Source organism: Pteropus vampyrus, unplaced genomic scaffold (assembly GCF_000151845.1).
Source record: "Pteropus vampyrus isolate Shadow unplaced genomic scaffold, Pvam_2.0 Scaffold58, whole genome shotgun sequence".
In the NCBI taxonomy this organism is placed as follows: Eukaryota; Metazoa; Chordata; class Mammalia; order Chiroptera; family Pteropodidae; genus Pteropus; species Pteropus vampyrus.
The window spans coordinates 8,614,839-8,633,652 of record NW_011888839.1 but is presented as its reverse complement, the minus strand read 5'-3'; the positions used below and the strand labels follow the sequence as shown (position 1 = coordinate 8,633,652).

Below are 18,814 nucleotides of genomic sequence, written 5' to 3'. Positions count from 1 at the left end.
CATCATTAATATTCTAGTTAAATCAACTGACCAGCCTAAATTTTCAACCAGGATCTTGGAAAATTGGATAGGTACGAAAACCAAGCCAACTTAAAATCATGTATAGCTCCCTAAATATTCACTAAGGTTAAATAAATTAAGGTTTATTACACAAGACAGTATGCAGCCTTACACAATGTGTAGAAAGAGACGTCTTTGATCTTTCATCGAAAAACTGAAGTTGTAGAATTTTCCAAGGTAAAATCTGACTTTTCTCAATTAAAATAAGAGGTGGTAAAAGAAGCACTGTGGATAAAAGAGCAATAGCAGTTTAGAAGAATATTCTCCAAAGGGTTAAAAGCTTAGGAGAACGGCTTTTATTTTCTGTAGCATACATTTCTGTATTATTTACATTCTTAAGAGGATATACAAATTTTGATTATAAACAGACACATTAAAAACTCTCTAGAGCCTTTAAGTGCTTTAGAAGTTATATTAAAAATTATTCTATGTTTGATATTAATAGTAAATAAAAAGGGGTTAATGGAAACAGTAAGGGATCTATACTGACAATGCAGGAAAATTCTTTTTTTAAATTCTGGGAGACGAAAGTTAATTAACCCTTTTACTTGTCATTTTACCCCAAACTCTAGAAGCTTTCTATCATTATGTTTTCAACATATAGAACTACAGTTTCATTCTAAAGGGATTTTTCTTTTTACTTTTCTATAAGGTTTTCCATTAGTTAAAAATATTATTTCGTAGGATGTGATGTAATTGTGTGTGTGTGTGTGTGTGTGTGTGTGTGTGTGGTACGTGACTATATAAATCTTAAATATAATTAAACAATGGCTCCCAATTTTTAAAAAAGAATTATATCTTAGAGTCTATATTTTAAGCCAAATCATTAAAAAAGATACCTTCCACATATAATCAAATATGTCAATGAAAATCAAAGCCTCATTTATAATGTTGTAAATGGCACCTTTGGAGTTCTGCAGTGCACAATTTGTACAACAGTACCCACGAACTCTGCCAAGATACACACGAAGACATTCATCACAGCTTTGTATCTAATGAAAAATTTCAAAACATTATAAGTTTATAATAAGAAATTGTCAAGTAAGCTATGCTATATTCACAATGGAATATTATGAAGCCACCAAAAATAATGCAGATGTCATTGATATAAAAGCCATTAATGACATATCGAGAAAAGCAGGCCACTGAATAGTATTTAACCTCAACTTTGGTTTTAAAAATGTATATAAATAGAAAAAAATCTAGAAGGCTATAACAAAATATCAATAGTAGTTCTCTCAGCATGGTAAAATAAGTAACTTAAAAAAAAATCTGTCTACATTTTATAAGTTTTATATCACAAATGTAATAGCCTAATGCTGATTTTTTAAAAAATTACATCTGCAGAAATAAAATGAAACAAAAGAGGTCTCATATCATAGGGTTTTTTTTTTAAATCGTTTGATTTGTGGAAGAAACCTTTATCTTCCACCTCACGCTCTTCCTAACAGGGAGATTTATGCAGCATAAGCTACATAATCATGGGCGTTTTTCACTTTGTATTTTTATCAGGTATCTTTCAAACTGTGCTAACGATGTAGTTGGTAGTCTATTGTTAGATTTTGAAGATTAGTTGTTAGTAAAATGCTGTTATTGATAAAAACACATAATTGAGAGATCAACCAACTCAACTGAGGCCCTCTAAAAGAACACTATTCCAGGAAGAATGTATTGGAGTGTCTTGCCCTGGGTTGTTTCACTTCATAAATGGACTGACTCCTGGTTAACAGAAAATTCTGGAACGACCAATTTCCCAATAATGACGTGTTTTTTTTTTTAAAGCAACTTACAATTAAGTATCCTGTAAAATACCCTTTTCTTTGCATCCTACCATTGGCAACTTTTCATGACCAGAGTCTCAAATTCTCGCAATCTACAGAGGAGGCTCTTTTCTTCATTATCTTTCCCTGGTTTCCAGGAGAACTGCCAGTAGGAGGCAGCAACGACTGCCTGTGGCAATAGCAGCGGCTCTACTCTGCACAGTAGTTAGCTGCTGGCTTCATTCTTCTGTCATTATATAAGCAAGATGGCACTGTTCTCTAATCCAGCTGAAGCTGATAAGTACCATCAACCTGTCACTTCCTACATTTCAAATTCTAACATCACAGCATCAAAGAGTTTTTACATTTCGATTTCTTTTGCTGGCAGCAGCCGGTAGCCTCTCATTCTCCCACGGTGTTCTAATGCTGCATTTGCACACCGGGGTTACTCCCAGACTGAATAGCAGGTCATCCCCTGCTCACTGAGCTCATCTGTGGCCCATGTGCTAGGCAATTTAGATCCAATCAGCCCTTATTTAGCTCAAGAGTAATGAGCAGCATAGTGACACAGACTTAAGCCTGACCCTCAGGACACTGCTCATCAAGCAGTAAAACTGTGACAAAATCATTCATCTTCCACCCGCTGGCAAGAAATAATACTCGCACTCACTGTATTACTTTTCAAGATAAAAAAAAAAAAAAAAGTCCTGAATTTTCATGATGTGAGACATTAATTTGCAGAAAGCTGAATTCCCTTAAACCCCCCTGTTGCTATGAGCTCACCAGGGGGAAATAGGCCTTAGGAGACTGAAATGGAATAAAGAAAATTGCTCCAGCTTTCTTTTCATTTTAAATAAGCCTTAAATCTGACAAGAGATATCCTAAAGAGAGAAAAATATATATCTTGTAAGGTAAAGAAGGAACAATCAAAATTAAGAGTTCCAAATATTAGTTTCACTCCTTATATTTGTGCTTAATATTGTTAAAATACAAATAAAATTTGAAATAGAACAATTACTCACCCTTCTCCACAAGGTAGATGCTCCTTATAGGCCATATGGTAGCAAATGTAATCCATATCATAAAACAAAAATGTACTCTGGTATTTTCTAATAATCACATCTTAAAGAAAATAACTTTAGAGTAATTACCAGAAGATGATGAAGATAGCTAGAAATATTTTTAAGTTATAATGAATCTATTTTTTTCTACAATTTATAGTACCTTCTGAGGTCTTATTAATACAAAAATAATTAACAGGAAAATTAAGAGATTGGTTTCCTTACCTCGCTGACACAACACATATCATTAAAAAAAACACATCTAGTAACTTATTTTACTAAACTTATTGGATGTAAATGCTTATATTATTATTTGCTTCCTCACTTGCTTCTTCTGAGTATTTCCCTTTTAAAACCAAAGCCACAACAGCAGTTTATCTCACTGGATTTCTTCAGACTGGGTCCACTTTACTGAAATCACAATTTCAGGTCTTTTTATCCATTGCATAGTTGGAAAAGAGTTAACTTTAGCAATCCTGTCACAATTGGGATTTACCAGTCTTCAATATATTTCTTATGACAACATGTCTTTGGTTTAAGAAACATCGCACTGTGTGGTGCCATGAAAGATCACAGTAGCAATGTCTTCTTTCAAACTCATTGCTGAATTCATCCAAAGCTTCAAAGATCTAGGTGGTCTAAATACCTACAGTGAACCATGGGTTCAGACAAGGAACCACAGTGAAATAAATAAGATTGGGGAAACTAGCTTCCGTCTCACCCCGACCTCTTTTATTACCATTTGCTAAAGAGAAATACTCTATTCCCTAAACAGAGCTGATCCACTTTCAAAAGAATAAAATGTTTCCTTTACAGTGTATATTTCTTTTGTCCTTATCCTTTTGTCCTCATGTTCTTCATCCTAGTTTCTACTTGAAAGTGTTCTTTCTCCATCCTTACCATCCCTCTTTTTCTTAATTATAAGGTGGATTTACTGCTTCATCTCAGAAAAAAGATTTTTAGTAACTTTGAGAACTACAAATCAGAAGTTATAAAGTTCCATACACCTACTTCTTGAAAATAGGAGTAATCTTGGAAAGAAAATCTAATTTATCTAATATAAACCTCTAGTCATGTCTTTAATTTTGTAATTATTGGAAACTGGGGTTAAATATTAGATCTGACCTAGATTATAACTGGAGATAACAAGACACACAGCAAATACAAAAAACAGAATGCTAAAAAGAAAAGTGGGGAAGACTAAGACATCCATGGACACTTTGGTACCTTTCCTTTGTATTCAGCATTCTAAATTTCACATAGATGTGCCTTGCTGCGAGTCTATTACGTTGTGCTGGAGTCATTCAATAGGTCCTTTCAATAAGTAATCTTCCATTCTGAGAAACTGTCGTAAATTATTTTATTGATTATTACCTCTACTCCATTACTTCACTTCTCTTTTCCAAATACCTTGCTTCTAACACAATCGAAATACAGATAATCTCTACTTTTAGACTGGAAGTGCTCCAGCCTTGATGGAGACATTCCTGAAACTCTCAAAAGCAAGATAAAAAGCTCAAAGGCCCACTTATTCCATGTATTCCCATATTTCAGGGGGAGAATAGTTTGATGATAACTACTGAATTGGTAAAATAAAATAATAAAAATGGTCCAAAAAATTTCGGCTAGAGTAGACATGAGTTTTATCTTTCAATAACACCAAAACCCATAAAATTAATTGAGAAGAATGGACTGTCATCTTTCTAGAGGTCCCTTTTGCCCACTGGTGCTTAGGAGGCAATAAACATGGAGGTGAAATTCAGGTTATGCATTAAATCTATATAGCCTGACTACACAGATACTGTTGTCTACTTTCATGCTGGATATTGGCTAGAATTGTTGGATACGCAGGTAAATTTTGGGGACAAGTATAAATCATTATCAGATAATGCTAAATAATTAAAATATGAAATGGTGAAAAAAGTGATGGTTTGAATTAACACTTACCTAAGTGCCTTTCTCTATTTTCTCAGTATATTTTTCATGAAATAAATGCATGACTACATACCATATATGCTTCACTTAACTAGCTCACTGATGTACCCCAAATACCTATAATAATGCCTGCTATCATAGTAGGTACTCACAAACATTCGTTAGATTTGTTCAATGAATATGTATCTAGTGTAAAAAAAAAATTACAACGCAACATAGAAAACAATGACATTAGAAAGTTAAGAAAATTCAAGGGGAAGAGAGATTATTCAAGATTGGAAACACATGGACAAGCATACATTTCAATAGAAGCTTGGAATAAAGAATAACACTGTTCACATAAAAATGAAGAAAAAGCAAAGAAAATGAACATTTACTACTAGATTATTATGGTCCATGTTCTGAATAGGTGCAGCCACCAAGGCAGTGCTGTCCAAGAGACCTGCTGTCCACTACAGTAGCTATTAACCACATACAGCTATTGAGGATCTCATATGTAACTAGTGTGAGAGAGTTGAATTTTCCATTTTGTATTCATTAAGCTAAACTGTCACACGTAGCTAATGTGTATACAAAGCAGAGATCTAAGCAGATGTTCACAGAATTCCTTTAAGGTGGGTATTACTTTATGAAGATGCAGCTGTAGCTTAGAAAAGGTTAAGTAACTTCTCAAGACTGCACAGCTAGTAAGTAGAGGAGGGGTGATTTGAATTCTTCTTTATTGACCCGAAGGCTCCTGCTTTTTATAATATGCTAGAACAGTAGCAACTCTTAGACACTGCTAGGGGTTCCTGAAGAAGCAGAGGCAAAAAGTACAACTTGCTGCTGTGGAATCGTCTACTAATGTCTGGAATTCTGGCTCCTCCCATATAGCATGCTCTCTGATTCCATCTCTAGCTCTGATCTAAATACTACTAGTTTCCAAAACCACCTTTCCCTTCCTTAAAATCCCTTTAAGTAAGTCTTTTGTTCTGTTTATTTTTTTTTTATTTTTTTTCTGCTCTGTACTCTGCTACCCCACCTCTGTGCTAGTCTGATCAGCACTGACCATTTCTGACTTCTGATCTTGACAGTTATTTTCATTCCCTTTATTTAATTAAGCCTTTTCTAATCATTGATTGTTCAGTCCCCAGAACTGGCCTGAACCCTCAACTGGCTTTGACAAGAAAACATAAACAAAGGTAAGAAAGACTTGACGATTTCTTGAGAACTAGTAGTTCCATCTGACTATAGTAAAGAGGAATCATAAGAAAAAGTTGCAGACATAGGTAAAGCCAAACGTGTATGACTTTGAAGACCATAAGGAATTTGAAATTTTCTGTGTCTATCGGGATGTCACTAAAGGTGTTAAAACACAAAATGATATAAGCAGACTTGTTCACCAAGAGGAGAAATGTGGCAAGAGAATATGAGATGAGCATAAGCAACAAAAGAAAAAATAAATAGGATTTCATTAAAATTTAAAAAATTTATACTGCAAAGGACAACACCAAGAAAGTGGAAAACAACCCATAGAATGGGAGAAAATATTTGTGAATCATATATCTGATGAGGGACTTGAATCTAAAAAATGTAAAGAATTCTTACAATTTAATAACAAAAAGGTAAATAATTTAAAAATAGGCAAAGGATCCAAATCTATATTTCTCCAAAGAAGACATAACAATCAATAAACACATGAAAAGCACATGATCAACATCATTGGACACCAGGGAAATGCAAATCAAAACCACAATGAGATACCAACTGACATCCAGTAAGATAACTATAATCAGAAAGACACTTAGCAAGCAACAAGTGCTGATAAGGATGTGGAGAAAGTGCAACTTGATACACTACAGGTAGGGATGTAAAATGTTGCATTGGAAACCGTTGGGCATTTTCTCCAAAGGTTAAAAAGTATAATCAAATGAACCAGCATTCTTCTCCTAAATAAATACCCAAGAAAAAGGAAAACATGTCCACACAAAAACTTGAACCCAAATGTTCATATCAACATTATTCATAAATAGCCCCAAAGTGGAAACAACTCAATGTCTATCAACTAATGAATGGATAAATAAAATATGGTATATTCATATAATGAATTATTTAGCAATAAAAAGAAATGAAGTACCAATATATGCTACAATATGAATAATCTTGAAATTATTCTAAGTGAAAGAAACTAGTCACAAAAGATGACATGTCCAAAATAGGCAAATTACTATAGGGACAGAAATGAATTATTTAGCAATAAAAAGAAATGAAGTACCAGTATATGCTACAATATGAATAACCTTGAAATTATTCTAAGTGAAAGAAACTAGTCACAAAAGATGAAAGGTCCAAAATAGGCAAATTACTATAGAGACAGAAAGTAGATTAATGGTTTCTATGGATGTGGGGTTGGGTAGGGGAAAATGGGAAGTGACTGCTAATAGGTATAGGTTTTCTTTTTGGGGTGATAAATTGTTCTAAAATCATGGTGATGGTTGTACAACTCTGTGAATATACTGAAACTATTAATTGCATGACACGTAAATTATATCTTAATAAAGCTGGTCAATAAGTGAATTGTATGACGAGTGATATACATATCTCAATAAAATTGTTAAAAAAGAGAGCTGGTCTAAGGAGGGAAGGCAATGGAGGCAGGGAGATTAGATAAGCATTGATAATCCAAAAATGAAGAAAAATGTAGTGAGAATAAAGAAGGGATGAAAAAAGGAGATCCTCCAAAGACATTAAAAACAATTCTCTCAATCAACTGGATATAGAAAGGAAAGACATACATAAATGTCACATTTCTATCTTTAAAAATTACTTTTTCTACAGCACCTCCTTACCATTTTAATAACACAGAATCACAATTTCCAACAGTTCTATAATTGTGAGGCAATGTTCATGATGTTCCGTACAAACCTGATTTTGTTTTTAAAAAATCTGATTTATTTACACATCAAAAAACATTTATTGAATGGCCTCTGAGCCAAAGGTACTACATAAAGAATAGGGTAAGTACCATCCAAGGTAAGTCCAAACACATTCACACACATCCATTGAGGTTGCCAGGAATAAAGTGTAATGCAAAGAAATGGTTACTTTATGGGTTCTTTTGAAAATAACAGTAGTATAATAATAGCAACAGCTAACATTTATTGAACATTTACTTAGGTGCCAGGCTCTGTGCTAACCATTTTATGTTCCTATTGCATTTAATCCTTAAAATAACCTAGTGAGGTATGTGCTATTATCATCATTTTACCAATGCCTGAAATTTGGACACAAAAGTTTTCCCTTATAATATTTGAAAAGAGTCTATGGTCATGCTACCCTGAACAAGCCCAATCCCATCTGATCTCGGAAGCTAAGCAGAGTTGGGCCTGGTTAGCACTTGGATGGGAGACCACCTAGGAAGACCAGGTGCCGTAGGTGTAAAAAATAAAACAAGGGATTGTAAGCTGACAAGGTCCTTGCAATCTGTGAGGTCAACCAAGGGATGTCTCGCCTAAAAAATGAATGAATGAATGAATGAATGAATAAAATTATTTTAAAAGAATCACTTTTTACTTATGCAAGGAGAATTCGTATCTATGTAACAGATCTAGCTGGAGACTAAATCAATAACCCAAATATTAATTCCTTCACTTGAAATATTAAGCAGATAATCAATGTTTCAGCAAAATACAAAAAAAGTGCACAAATATTCTTAAGTTAATAGGGTGAGATATTATTGCATAAATTTATAAACATGTAATACAAAAGGGCTATAGTAAATACACTTTGCAAAATCCATACCTGGGAAAGAGTAAAGACAAAATGGTCATAGTATATATGTAAAATCTCAGATGAAATATATATTAAATATTTAATGATGAAAAGAAATCTTTACATTTTATGTATTCCCAAAATACTAAGATATATACTACATTCCCTGCTTCCTCTGAAGCAATCAAAACTGATAGATGGATCACTCTTAGTAAGCAATACAACTATTTGCTTTTTCAAATAAAAACTAGAAATACATTTTTCCACGGAGCATACTCATGTGCTCCCCTCCCCCAAATATGCATCAAATCAAATCATATATCATGTATATATGATGATGAAACTGTAGATCAGCAGATATTTTGGGCAATCTGGGACATACTAAGCAAACTACATGCAAATAAATAACTCATAATTTTTTAAAAAATCATCCGGTTTCAAATGTTTTGTAGTAAACTATTCCTTAAAATTAAAAGCTGTAACCCACTCATACTAATAGTCCATCCAATAACAAAAGGAGGAAAAGGAATGAATGCTGTCAAGAGTATCCTTTCTATCTTTCCGGAAAAATCACGTAAATCATTTTGATACAGCAGACCCTCTGAGACTCTTTCCTCTGTACTACCTCCTTCCCTACCTAGACAATCCCGTTATCTGACTGAAGATGTAAAAAAAATTTTTGCTTAGAATAAACGATACCATACCAATAAAAGTTAAAATAACTAGAACTATTGAGCATATCTGAGAAATAATACAGTTTTTGTATGTGCATGTACACACACCAACACACATACCCTTCCCAAATGTCAAAAGAGATATATAACAAATAGATAAACTTCGAGGCTCATGGGAAAAGAAGAAAAGAAGTTTCAAAATATATATGCTTTCAAAATGTATTTTGAAGCTGGGAAAAAGTTTTAATCTTTTAAGGAGTTGTACCTGAGCATACAGAGTATCAAAATAAGGTAATCTCTTTCGAACTATTTCTCAGCCTCAACATTTAACATTTTAGGTAAGTTTTTTTCAATTGCCTTTAGACTTCCTTGAAACCAGGCACTTGTTAAAAACAAAATAGGATGTCAGTTGATCAATATCCATTTGGCTTAAATTCATAAGTCCACAACCTCCCTTAAGTGATAGAACAAACAGGTACAAAACCTAAAAATTTATTGTTTCTTTTTAAACTCCAAATGATATTTGCAGATGCCAAAAGGCATTTTGAAGTCACTCACCCTTACTTCAGTGAAAATGAATAAGGGGGATGGGGAGGAGGGAGAGTCTCATGAGGCCTTCCTTGTATGTCAAGTTTTTGCCCAGAGCTAATTTTCATAGCTGTGTTATAAAACCTTGAAAATGGAGGTTTCTAATGGAAATGCTGACAGACCCTTAACTATTGCAGCATGAATGGATATAATTAAAGAAAAGCTTTTGGCTACACCTAACTCCACAAATGAAAGACTGGCATTTTTTTTATTAACCTCAAATAACAGCAAGTGAGAACTAGAAATGTGATTCCAGAAAGGTAATGTAAAATGTTAAAGATGACTGCTAAAACTATTTGACATTCGAAGTTTTAAACATGGAGGCATTTAGTTAACATAACCAAGTCACTATTTTCACAAAGCTACTTAATCAGCAATAAAGAATGCTCTGGTGAGCCATCAGCTCCAGTTAGCAGAAAGTGGCATATAAAGTTATTATTTATTAACAGCCTAGAGGAAGCCACTTCTCCCTTTAATCAGTGATCTTAGTTCCTGCCTACCTATAATTTCTCTGTCATATAGTTATAAAACTATTACCCAGTTCAACACACACTCACACATCCTGCACACATATTTATGCAAGGACTGGTACCTTATTCCCACCTGAATTTGAAAACAGAAAAGATTGCTAAGGTAAAGTATTTCATTCTTTCCCTTGTCAGGGATACAGCGAGGAATAAATATCATCAATCTATGTAACCATCTTCCTTATCTAAACCAACACTCAAAGAATTTAGCTGTGTTCTTAAAAGGAAAAAAAAGCCTATGCTTTAATTTTTAACAACTATTCAAAATGTTTTTGAACTTTCTAATAATAGTAATACTAATAATATTATAGCATACCAAGACACTCATGAAAAGATCTTCAAAGAATTTCCAGATTTTGGGTTAAGAAATTAGGAACACATCTCTATGATTAAATACCTAAAGGAGTTTTTCTTGTGCTTCCCCTCCTTGCCTCCCTTTCTTTTTTCTTTTTAAGGTAAACAATCTTGAATGATCTCTGGGGTCCTTTCCCCAAAGATTCCAAACTAAGTCTGTCTTGACAATATCTGCCTTGGCAGTGCACAAGATAGATGGAATAAAATCAAACTATCCAATTCGCAGCCCCTCTTATTATATACTGTCATCAGTTTCATTGAGTTCTGTGTCCAAATTACTATGTAAGCTTCAGAAATTTGAGATGACAGTGTCTAAACTATAACAGCATCAATTAAGACCTGCACATTACTACACATTATTCACACATTGATCTCATACTTCTATCTCTTAAAACTGCTCTATAATTTTGGCAACAAGTTATCCATAATCTGATATTCACTTATAGCAATTTTTTTCAATCATAGTTGAACAGTATAAAACAAAACCAAAAATAACATTTGTGCAAAAAATTAAATGTGATCGACATGAACTTTATTTATGTCTTTTTTCATAAGTTAATCCTAAAGAACAACATATTCCTTGCCTCTCCCATCCCTGGCTCCAGACGACAGCAAACTATAAACTTAAGTTCTAGTTAAAAAGTACTAATATAAATGTTAACTTACTTTCATCTATATAATCGACAGTCTTTATTATGCCTCTTGATTCTTATCTCTGGACTTCTGAATAGTGGCCCTCCATGGATTAACACAGAAGCTTTATAGTTCACAGATACTTGCAAGCAATATTTTTCCCAACACTCCTGAAATAACTTTGCTTTAATTAATGCAGTCCTTCAACATTAAGTTGAATTTAAAGAGCAAATATTTGTTTTTATTACAAGAAGTGAAATTTAGATAGTTGCAATGGTGCTAAAAATAAATTATTATAAATAAAATGTGATTTGCTTGTCTCCATACCCCCTTGTGACTCATTCTTTGCAACTAATGACTCATTTAAAAAAATGCATAACTTGCAAAATTATAAAAACAAAGTCCCCAATGAGCAACCACTCCTTTATTTAGAAGCATAAATAAAAGGCAAAGACACTCCGCAGTATATGAGTAGTGGTAATGCTTTGAGGTTTGCAAAAAGTTTACAGATTTCATTTATTTAACTATCTTCTAATTTATAATTTCTTATTTTACTATTTTCTTCGTATTTCCATTTTAAAAGGCTCTCCAACCTTCAAAATAAGTCTCATTCTCTTATTACCTAGTTTCCATGAATATTTTCAACAAATGTTGAACCAAAACAAAAAGTATTTAATATCTTAGAATGCATGTTTTCTAAATATATCCCATTCACTAATCTAAAAAATGAAATGAGGTTTTTTTTTTTCTCAAACACTATTAAGGAGAGTAAAAACTGGTACAAAACATTTTTTGTAGGAAATCTGGTAATATCCATCCATATTTAAATGCATATACACTAATGTATTTTTAGGAATTAATCTACAGATATACTTTCACAAGTACACAGAGAATACATAAATAAAGATGTTAAATAAAACTGTGTTTATAACAAAATGGCAAACGATATAAATATTCATTATTGGAAGATTGGTTAAAGTTTAATACATATATTAAATAAAACACTAACGCAGCCATTAAAAAAATTAGGTCTCCAAATACCAACATTAAAAGCTGTTAAGGAAATATTAACTGAAAAAAAGAGGCTGCAAAACAATTTGTCTTTTAAGCCTATAAATGAGAAAAGGTCTGGAAGGTTCTGCAAGAAACCATTTTACTTTTGTGGAGTAGAACTAGAGCAACATTTTCAACCTTAGCATCACGGAGGCTACACCAGACAATTCTTTGTTGTATGGGCTATCCTGTGCATTTACAGGACATTCAGCAGTATCGCTTGATCTCTACCCACTAGATGCCAGTAGCTCCCTCCCTAGTTGTGACAATCAAAAACTTCTCTAGACACTACCAAATGTCCCCTGAGGGACAAACTCACCCTAATTAAGAAGAACTGAACTGGAGGATAAAAGGGTCAAGGTGGAGAGAACTTTTACTTGCCCCCTTACACCTCATTTTTTTTCTTTTACCATTTTTATAATGACAATATATATTATATTCACAATTTAAAGAAAATTTAACAAGAAAAAGATTCCCCCAAATTTCTAACTAAAATTTAATAGTATTTGTAGGATATGAATCTCTGTTTAAAAAAAAATAAACTATGTAATTAAGAAGCAATACAATAGTTAGGATGATTAAGAGACATCAATCTTCAGTGGAAAAGACAGAAAGATATGCAGATTTTGCTTTTTGGTTTCCATGAGTACTTCTTCCCAAGATGCCCATATTCCCTGCTTCATGTTCTACTCCTTTGCCTCTATATCTTTTGGAGCTATAGTTCTTTATTACCGAGATGGTTTAGACCAGCAACCTCTTCTTCCTTCTTGTTTGGTATATCCAGACAAATATAAATAAACCAAAATTGGTACCAGAAATATGGAAATTTCTAATTTTGCCCAAGAAGCTCATAGAAATACCACTTACAAAATGAATTTTACACTTGAGAAAGTATAATATCTGCTAATAAACTCTAGGAGACAAAAAATAGTTTGTGGAGCAGATCCAGAATTAGTCAAAGCTTCTAATGAAGTTGGTTGCTCACTTATCCATCTATCCAAAAACTGAGAGCTTTGAGATTCTTGTTTTAATATAGCTAACACTCGGGGAGAAGGAGATGCTTATCTGATCAAGAACCCTGGCTAAACCTTTAGAACTTAGACTGATGAGAGCAAATGAATGTAAAAGCTACATAAAACCTAATGAGAAATGAAAACCTTTGGATTTAATAAGTATGAACACACAGACCAACATGAAGCAAATTAAGTAAATTAGTAATAAATAAAATTGGTAATAAAAACAGTTGCTACTTTTCTAATGTGGTATTAGGAAAAGGTAAGCAATGTCTCCATTAACTTCAGACATAATTTCAAATTAAATCATATTTCTATACATAACTTTTACACTTTTCAGAGACATTGACTAACTACATTGAGTGGTGGCATCTAACTTCTTGAATATTATTTCGAAGGTGAAAGTTATGTGAAAAGGACCTTAAAGGCAATAAATGCCACAACCATTGTTCCTATCCATTACTGTTTCAGTCTGAGTGCATCTGCACATTTGTATAATTTAAGTAGATCTGAAAAATGTAAGTTTTGAATAGGTGATGGATATTATAAATATAACAATTCTACCTTAATCTCAGAATAAATTTTAGCTGAAAGTATTTCATGCAATTGAGGCTATAACTCCATAGCAAAATATTTAAAGAAAGTTACTTTTTTTTAATGGTATGGTATGCTCAAAATCTTATGGGCACTAAATTACATGTTTCAGTAAAGCCACCTCAGATCTGAGCTCATGATCTTGCTTAGAATATCTGAAACATACCTCTAGATAATAATATTCTTTTAGGAGAAGTAAAAAGGAAAGGAGGGGTGAAAAAACATAGCTCTAGAACTGCACAGAGTTGCTCCAAGTTTATATGTGTTTGCATATAAGCTTTCTTCTAAAGAACTACTGTCTGAAAGAACAGTTTGAAAACTGATTTATAGTCTACGACCAAGCCACCCTGAACATGTCCGATTTTGTTTTATCTTGGAAGCTAAGGTCGGGCCTGGTTAGTTCTTGGACGGGAGACCACCTAGGAATAGCAGGTGATGTAGGTGTAAAAAAAAAAATTATGCCCATTGATTTATGCCCAAGTAGCAGTAACGCCAACACCGTTCTCTACATTTGGATTTCATTAGTATGTCAAAAGGAAAACTTTAATATAGGATCAACATAGTTATGACCTAAAACAAATTAATAAATTAGCACATTACTGCAAAACATACCTGATTCTGGCTAGAACAGCTTGTAGGAAGTTCAATACTGTCCTGAGTTCAGATTCTTGACAAGCTCGGAGAAGCATACTAAATCCATCATTAAGCAGTTTTTCATGGGAAGAATGCAAGTAATGGCTAGTCTCAAACACTTCTTGAACACTATCAATATAGATAGAAATAAGTGTCCAAAGAGTATGTCTTTGTCCCATTCCATCATTCTTAGATACCAAGAACTCCTTTGCTTTATCCTGGAAAGCATGTGAAAATTTCTCAGCCAAAACACCAATATCCAGGTTTTTCTGAGTATACATCAAGAGGAAGGCCGCCTGACCCTTCCAAATGAGAGACGATGTCATAAAGGCAGGTTTCAGGAAATTCAGAAGGTCTAAAACATGACTTGCTACATCTTCCACCTCTGCAACAGCTGCTAACAACAGAAAAAGATTGAAAAAGTTCTGCAGACCAACTTCAGTTAGTTCTTCCATTCTTTTTTGATGGAATTTAGAATATATTCTGTAACATAAAAATTTGCTTTAATAAACTTTCATTCACAAAATCCATTTTTTAAAATAATATTTCACTCAATATTCATGACATCTCATTACTTTAAATTTTTAGCTAATTCTTCATTATGATGCTGTCACGTCACTTTTTCTACTTAGAAAACAAATTAACAGAATACCCCTAACCTTCAAATTGCTCAATGATACATAAAATCATTTATAAGTAAATCGAAAGATTCAGTGGCTTTCCCCAAATGTTCTTTTCCTATGGTATATGACTTTTCCTTTTATTTTAGTCCCCCATCACCTTTCTTTTAAAATTTTTATTGACAAATAAAAATACCTAATCTTTAAATACAATTTGATGTGCTTTACAGAAATCTTAACAAGGCAATTTTATATAATAATTTTCCTTAAACTCTTCCTCTACCTCTCACAAAGACTTGCTCTGTTATACTTATACCCTAACAAAAATCAAAGTGGTAGAAAATTATATTTACCTACTCAAAAAGAAAATTGTTAGTGTTCAAACATCCAAGACTAGCCATTTAAAAATCTCTTGTCAATAGTACTTACTATAACTTTAATAGCTGATGTACTTTTCTTTCATCAATTAAGAAATTAGAATTGAAATTTATTCATTTTGACTCCTACTTAAAGATTGTTAAATTTTGTAACTTCTGTAATTAGTTTCTTCAGGATAGAAATGATTAATGTTCATGAGCAGTTAAATGCTCATTTGTAAATAATAGAGCCAACAAGCGCCTGAAAGCAAAGATCTGTTTAATTATCTTTATATCCTCTATCATGCCCATGTCTTCCATAAAATGATTTAAGATTCAAAGACAAACTGGCAAACATAGCAAACGAAAACAACTATTTGAGCCACGTAATTACCGAGGATTTAACAAAGAAGTTACCATTTTAAAAATGTATAATCTAAATTAAAAAATCCAAATTGCCTCACTATAACCTTCTTAAAATTATTCATTGTGGGAATTAAATAGGTATTTCATTTAGTGATTCCTGATAAGTCTCCATATAAAATAAAAAGTATTGTACTGTGAGAACTCCTACTCCATAAGGAGAGTAAGTGGTAGATGGCAGTGTATACATAAAGAATGTTGGGAAAAGAGCTGGGAAAAGCAAAGGAAGTAGGACAAGGGAAGACAATTAAAAATCATACCCATGTAACAAATAAAACTCTAAAAAAAGAGAATAGACAAGTGTGACCAAAAGTTTATTTTACCATACCAGAAATAAAAACTGGACATACTCCCCAAATGAGAACATTAGAGTTATTTGGTTCTACTACACTTTGGTTAGTTTTCATTTAAAAATGAAGGGCTTGTGGGACTGATGGGCTCAAAGAACACAAAGTTTATAGGCTGAATCTATTACTCATTAATGTGCAATCTAGAGATGGTTGTTACTTTTATAATTTTTAGTAAAATGCATACAATGAGTTACATAATAACATTATAATTAATTTTGGCAAGAAAAACAAGTCTTCTAATATCCTTGCATTTAATATATGAAATTTCCATCTTTAAGACTAATAAATAAGAAATTAAAGTCTTCCACAAGTTATGGATATTAGGTTCATTCCTTACTATAAAAAACTGGCAGGCTCAAAAAGCTCCATATTTTGCTTTTCCACATTAAGGAATACATTTTAAATGTGTAAACCATAAAGACCTCCAAGCACAAGTTAACTTAAAAAATACAAACAGTAACATTTCTCCAAAGATATCAATGAACATTCATTACAGAGAAAGATATGGTACACACCTTCCTTTAACCTGTTTCCAAGGATGAGTGCCATTGTTCTTCATTGCTTTCTTAACAACTTTTGCCAAAATGCAAAGGAAAATGGTGTAACTACTTCTGGATTTATACAGGTTATAATCTTGTTTATCACAACAGCAGGTCTTCACCATTTCTAGCATAGACAAGGGTGACTTAACGATATCTGTAAGGCCTTTCAAAGGAAGCCAAGAAATACTAAAAGAACTATTCTAAAAGCAAACAAAAAGAGATAGAAAACACTTATTAAATCCCTGAGTAAATAAAAATGGAAAGCTGTAAATCCCAATTAGTTCATTAAAAGTTTGACTCATCTTAATCACAAAAATTACACAGCCATTATTACCACATATTCCTCCAAAATAAAAATTTCATAAAAGCATGGAACATCAAGAGGTATTCAAATTCCTGGATTATCCCCAAAATGTATTTTTAATAGTTGGTTTGTCCAAATTAGGATACAAACAAGATATATACATTACACGTGGTTGATATGCCTCTTAAAGCTCTTTTATTCTGTAAGTTTCTCAACCTTTTATCATACCATTTATTTTTATACCGTCATTTATTGTATAGAATTTCCTATATTCTGGACTTAGATGCTTGTATCTCCCTCATGTCATTTAATGTATACTTTTATCACCTATCTTTCTAAAAACTGGTAACTAGATCTAGAAAACTGATCAGATTCAGGGTGTTTTTTGGTAAGTACTGGGTACTCCTATTCCAATTAGTAAAGAGGCACAAAAGGTCATCATTCTTTTTGTGATGTTAAGATTGATCAAGCTATCAGCCTGATCGATTAATTTTAGTGATCCCCACCAGTCTTTTAGTTAACAGTTTTAGCAGGCACTGATAATCATTGCCCAGATGCTTTATTTCGTCAGATATATGAAATAGTGATTGTCTAATTCTATTGTTCCTTCTGAATTAGCTCATCAGAAATTTGGTCACTCTAAAATATAGTTTATATTTTCCTTAATTTAGTTTTCATAATAAGCGTTTTTTTCAGAATAATTTTTCTAAAAGCATCATAAACAAGTATTTGAACATATTTGATAAGTTTTAATCTGCAGCAGTCATTATTCTTTCTTATGCTCAAATTTACCCAGCACTGGGCAACGGGAACTCCTAAAAGCTGGCTGTGTCCTTTTGACATGACTCCACTTACTCTGATATCTTCCCTTGCTTTCAGTAATGACGAGATATTTATCGAGATTCATCTTGTACACATTCTGTCTCAGAACTAGATTTGGTCATTTCTCTAATCAGCCTGACCTTATGCTTCAGAGAAAGCTATTTTTCTCATTTTTAACAAGCTCCATTATGTATAAACCTAAACTTGTAATTTACTTGTAAATTTGTAAATTTTCTATTTCCATTTTCTATCTTGAGTTGATTTTATACACCCAGAAAACCAAACATGCCAAATCTCTCCACGTTCTATAGGTAACTAAATCCTTTAATTCTACCTTTAAATTTTTTTATCTTCCAAATTTATGCTCTCCTTTCTAAATCAATTGTCCCTGCATTATTTGCTTATACTACTACATTGGATTACGAACTTATGTGTACCCAATTCACTTACAACCTTTTGAGAAAACAACTTTCTCAAACACATACATGTCATGTGATTGCTTTCTAATGTCTCCCAAATAAATCATAATTTCAACTGCACATTATCTTCAACTCTTCATAATTTACCTCTAGAGTACATTCTCTATTTTCCTTAATTTCACAGTTATCTCAGACCTCTCACTCAGAACTATTTAACATAGTGGGAACAGATCATGTTTTTTCATGTCTCCATACATTTGTCCATGCTGTTCCTTTTGCCTGGATGCTCTTTTTCTTCTGTATTTGGAAAACTTCACTCATTCCTCTGGCCAAGTTAAAAATT

General features: G+C 32.8%; 1 protein-coding gene and 1 pseudogene across 1 annotated transcript in view; one reads left to right on the top strand and one right to left on the bottom strand.

The window, feature by feature from the left end:
• MMS22L (MMS22 like, DNA repair protein) overlaps nucleotides 1-18,814 on the bottom strand; it is a 117,806-nt gene that overhangs the window by 61,620 nt on the left and 37,372 nt on the right. Inside the window, 2 exon segments of the mRNA XM_023530959.1 lie at nucleotides 14,615-15,118; nucleotides 16,900-17,126. Coding sequence (XP_023386727.1) covers nucleotides 14,615-15,118; nucleotides 16,900-17,126 — 731 coding nt within the window.
• Nucleotides 8,115-8,233, top strand: LOC111740142 (annotated as a pseudogene).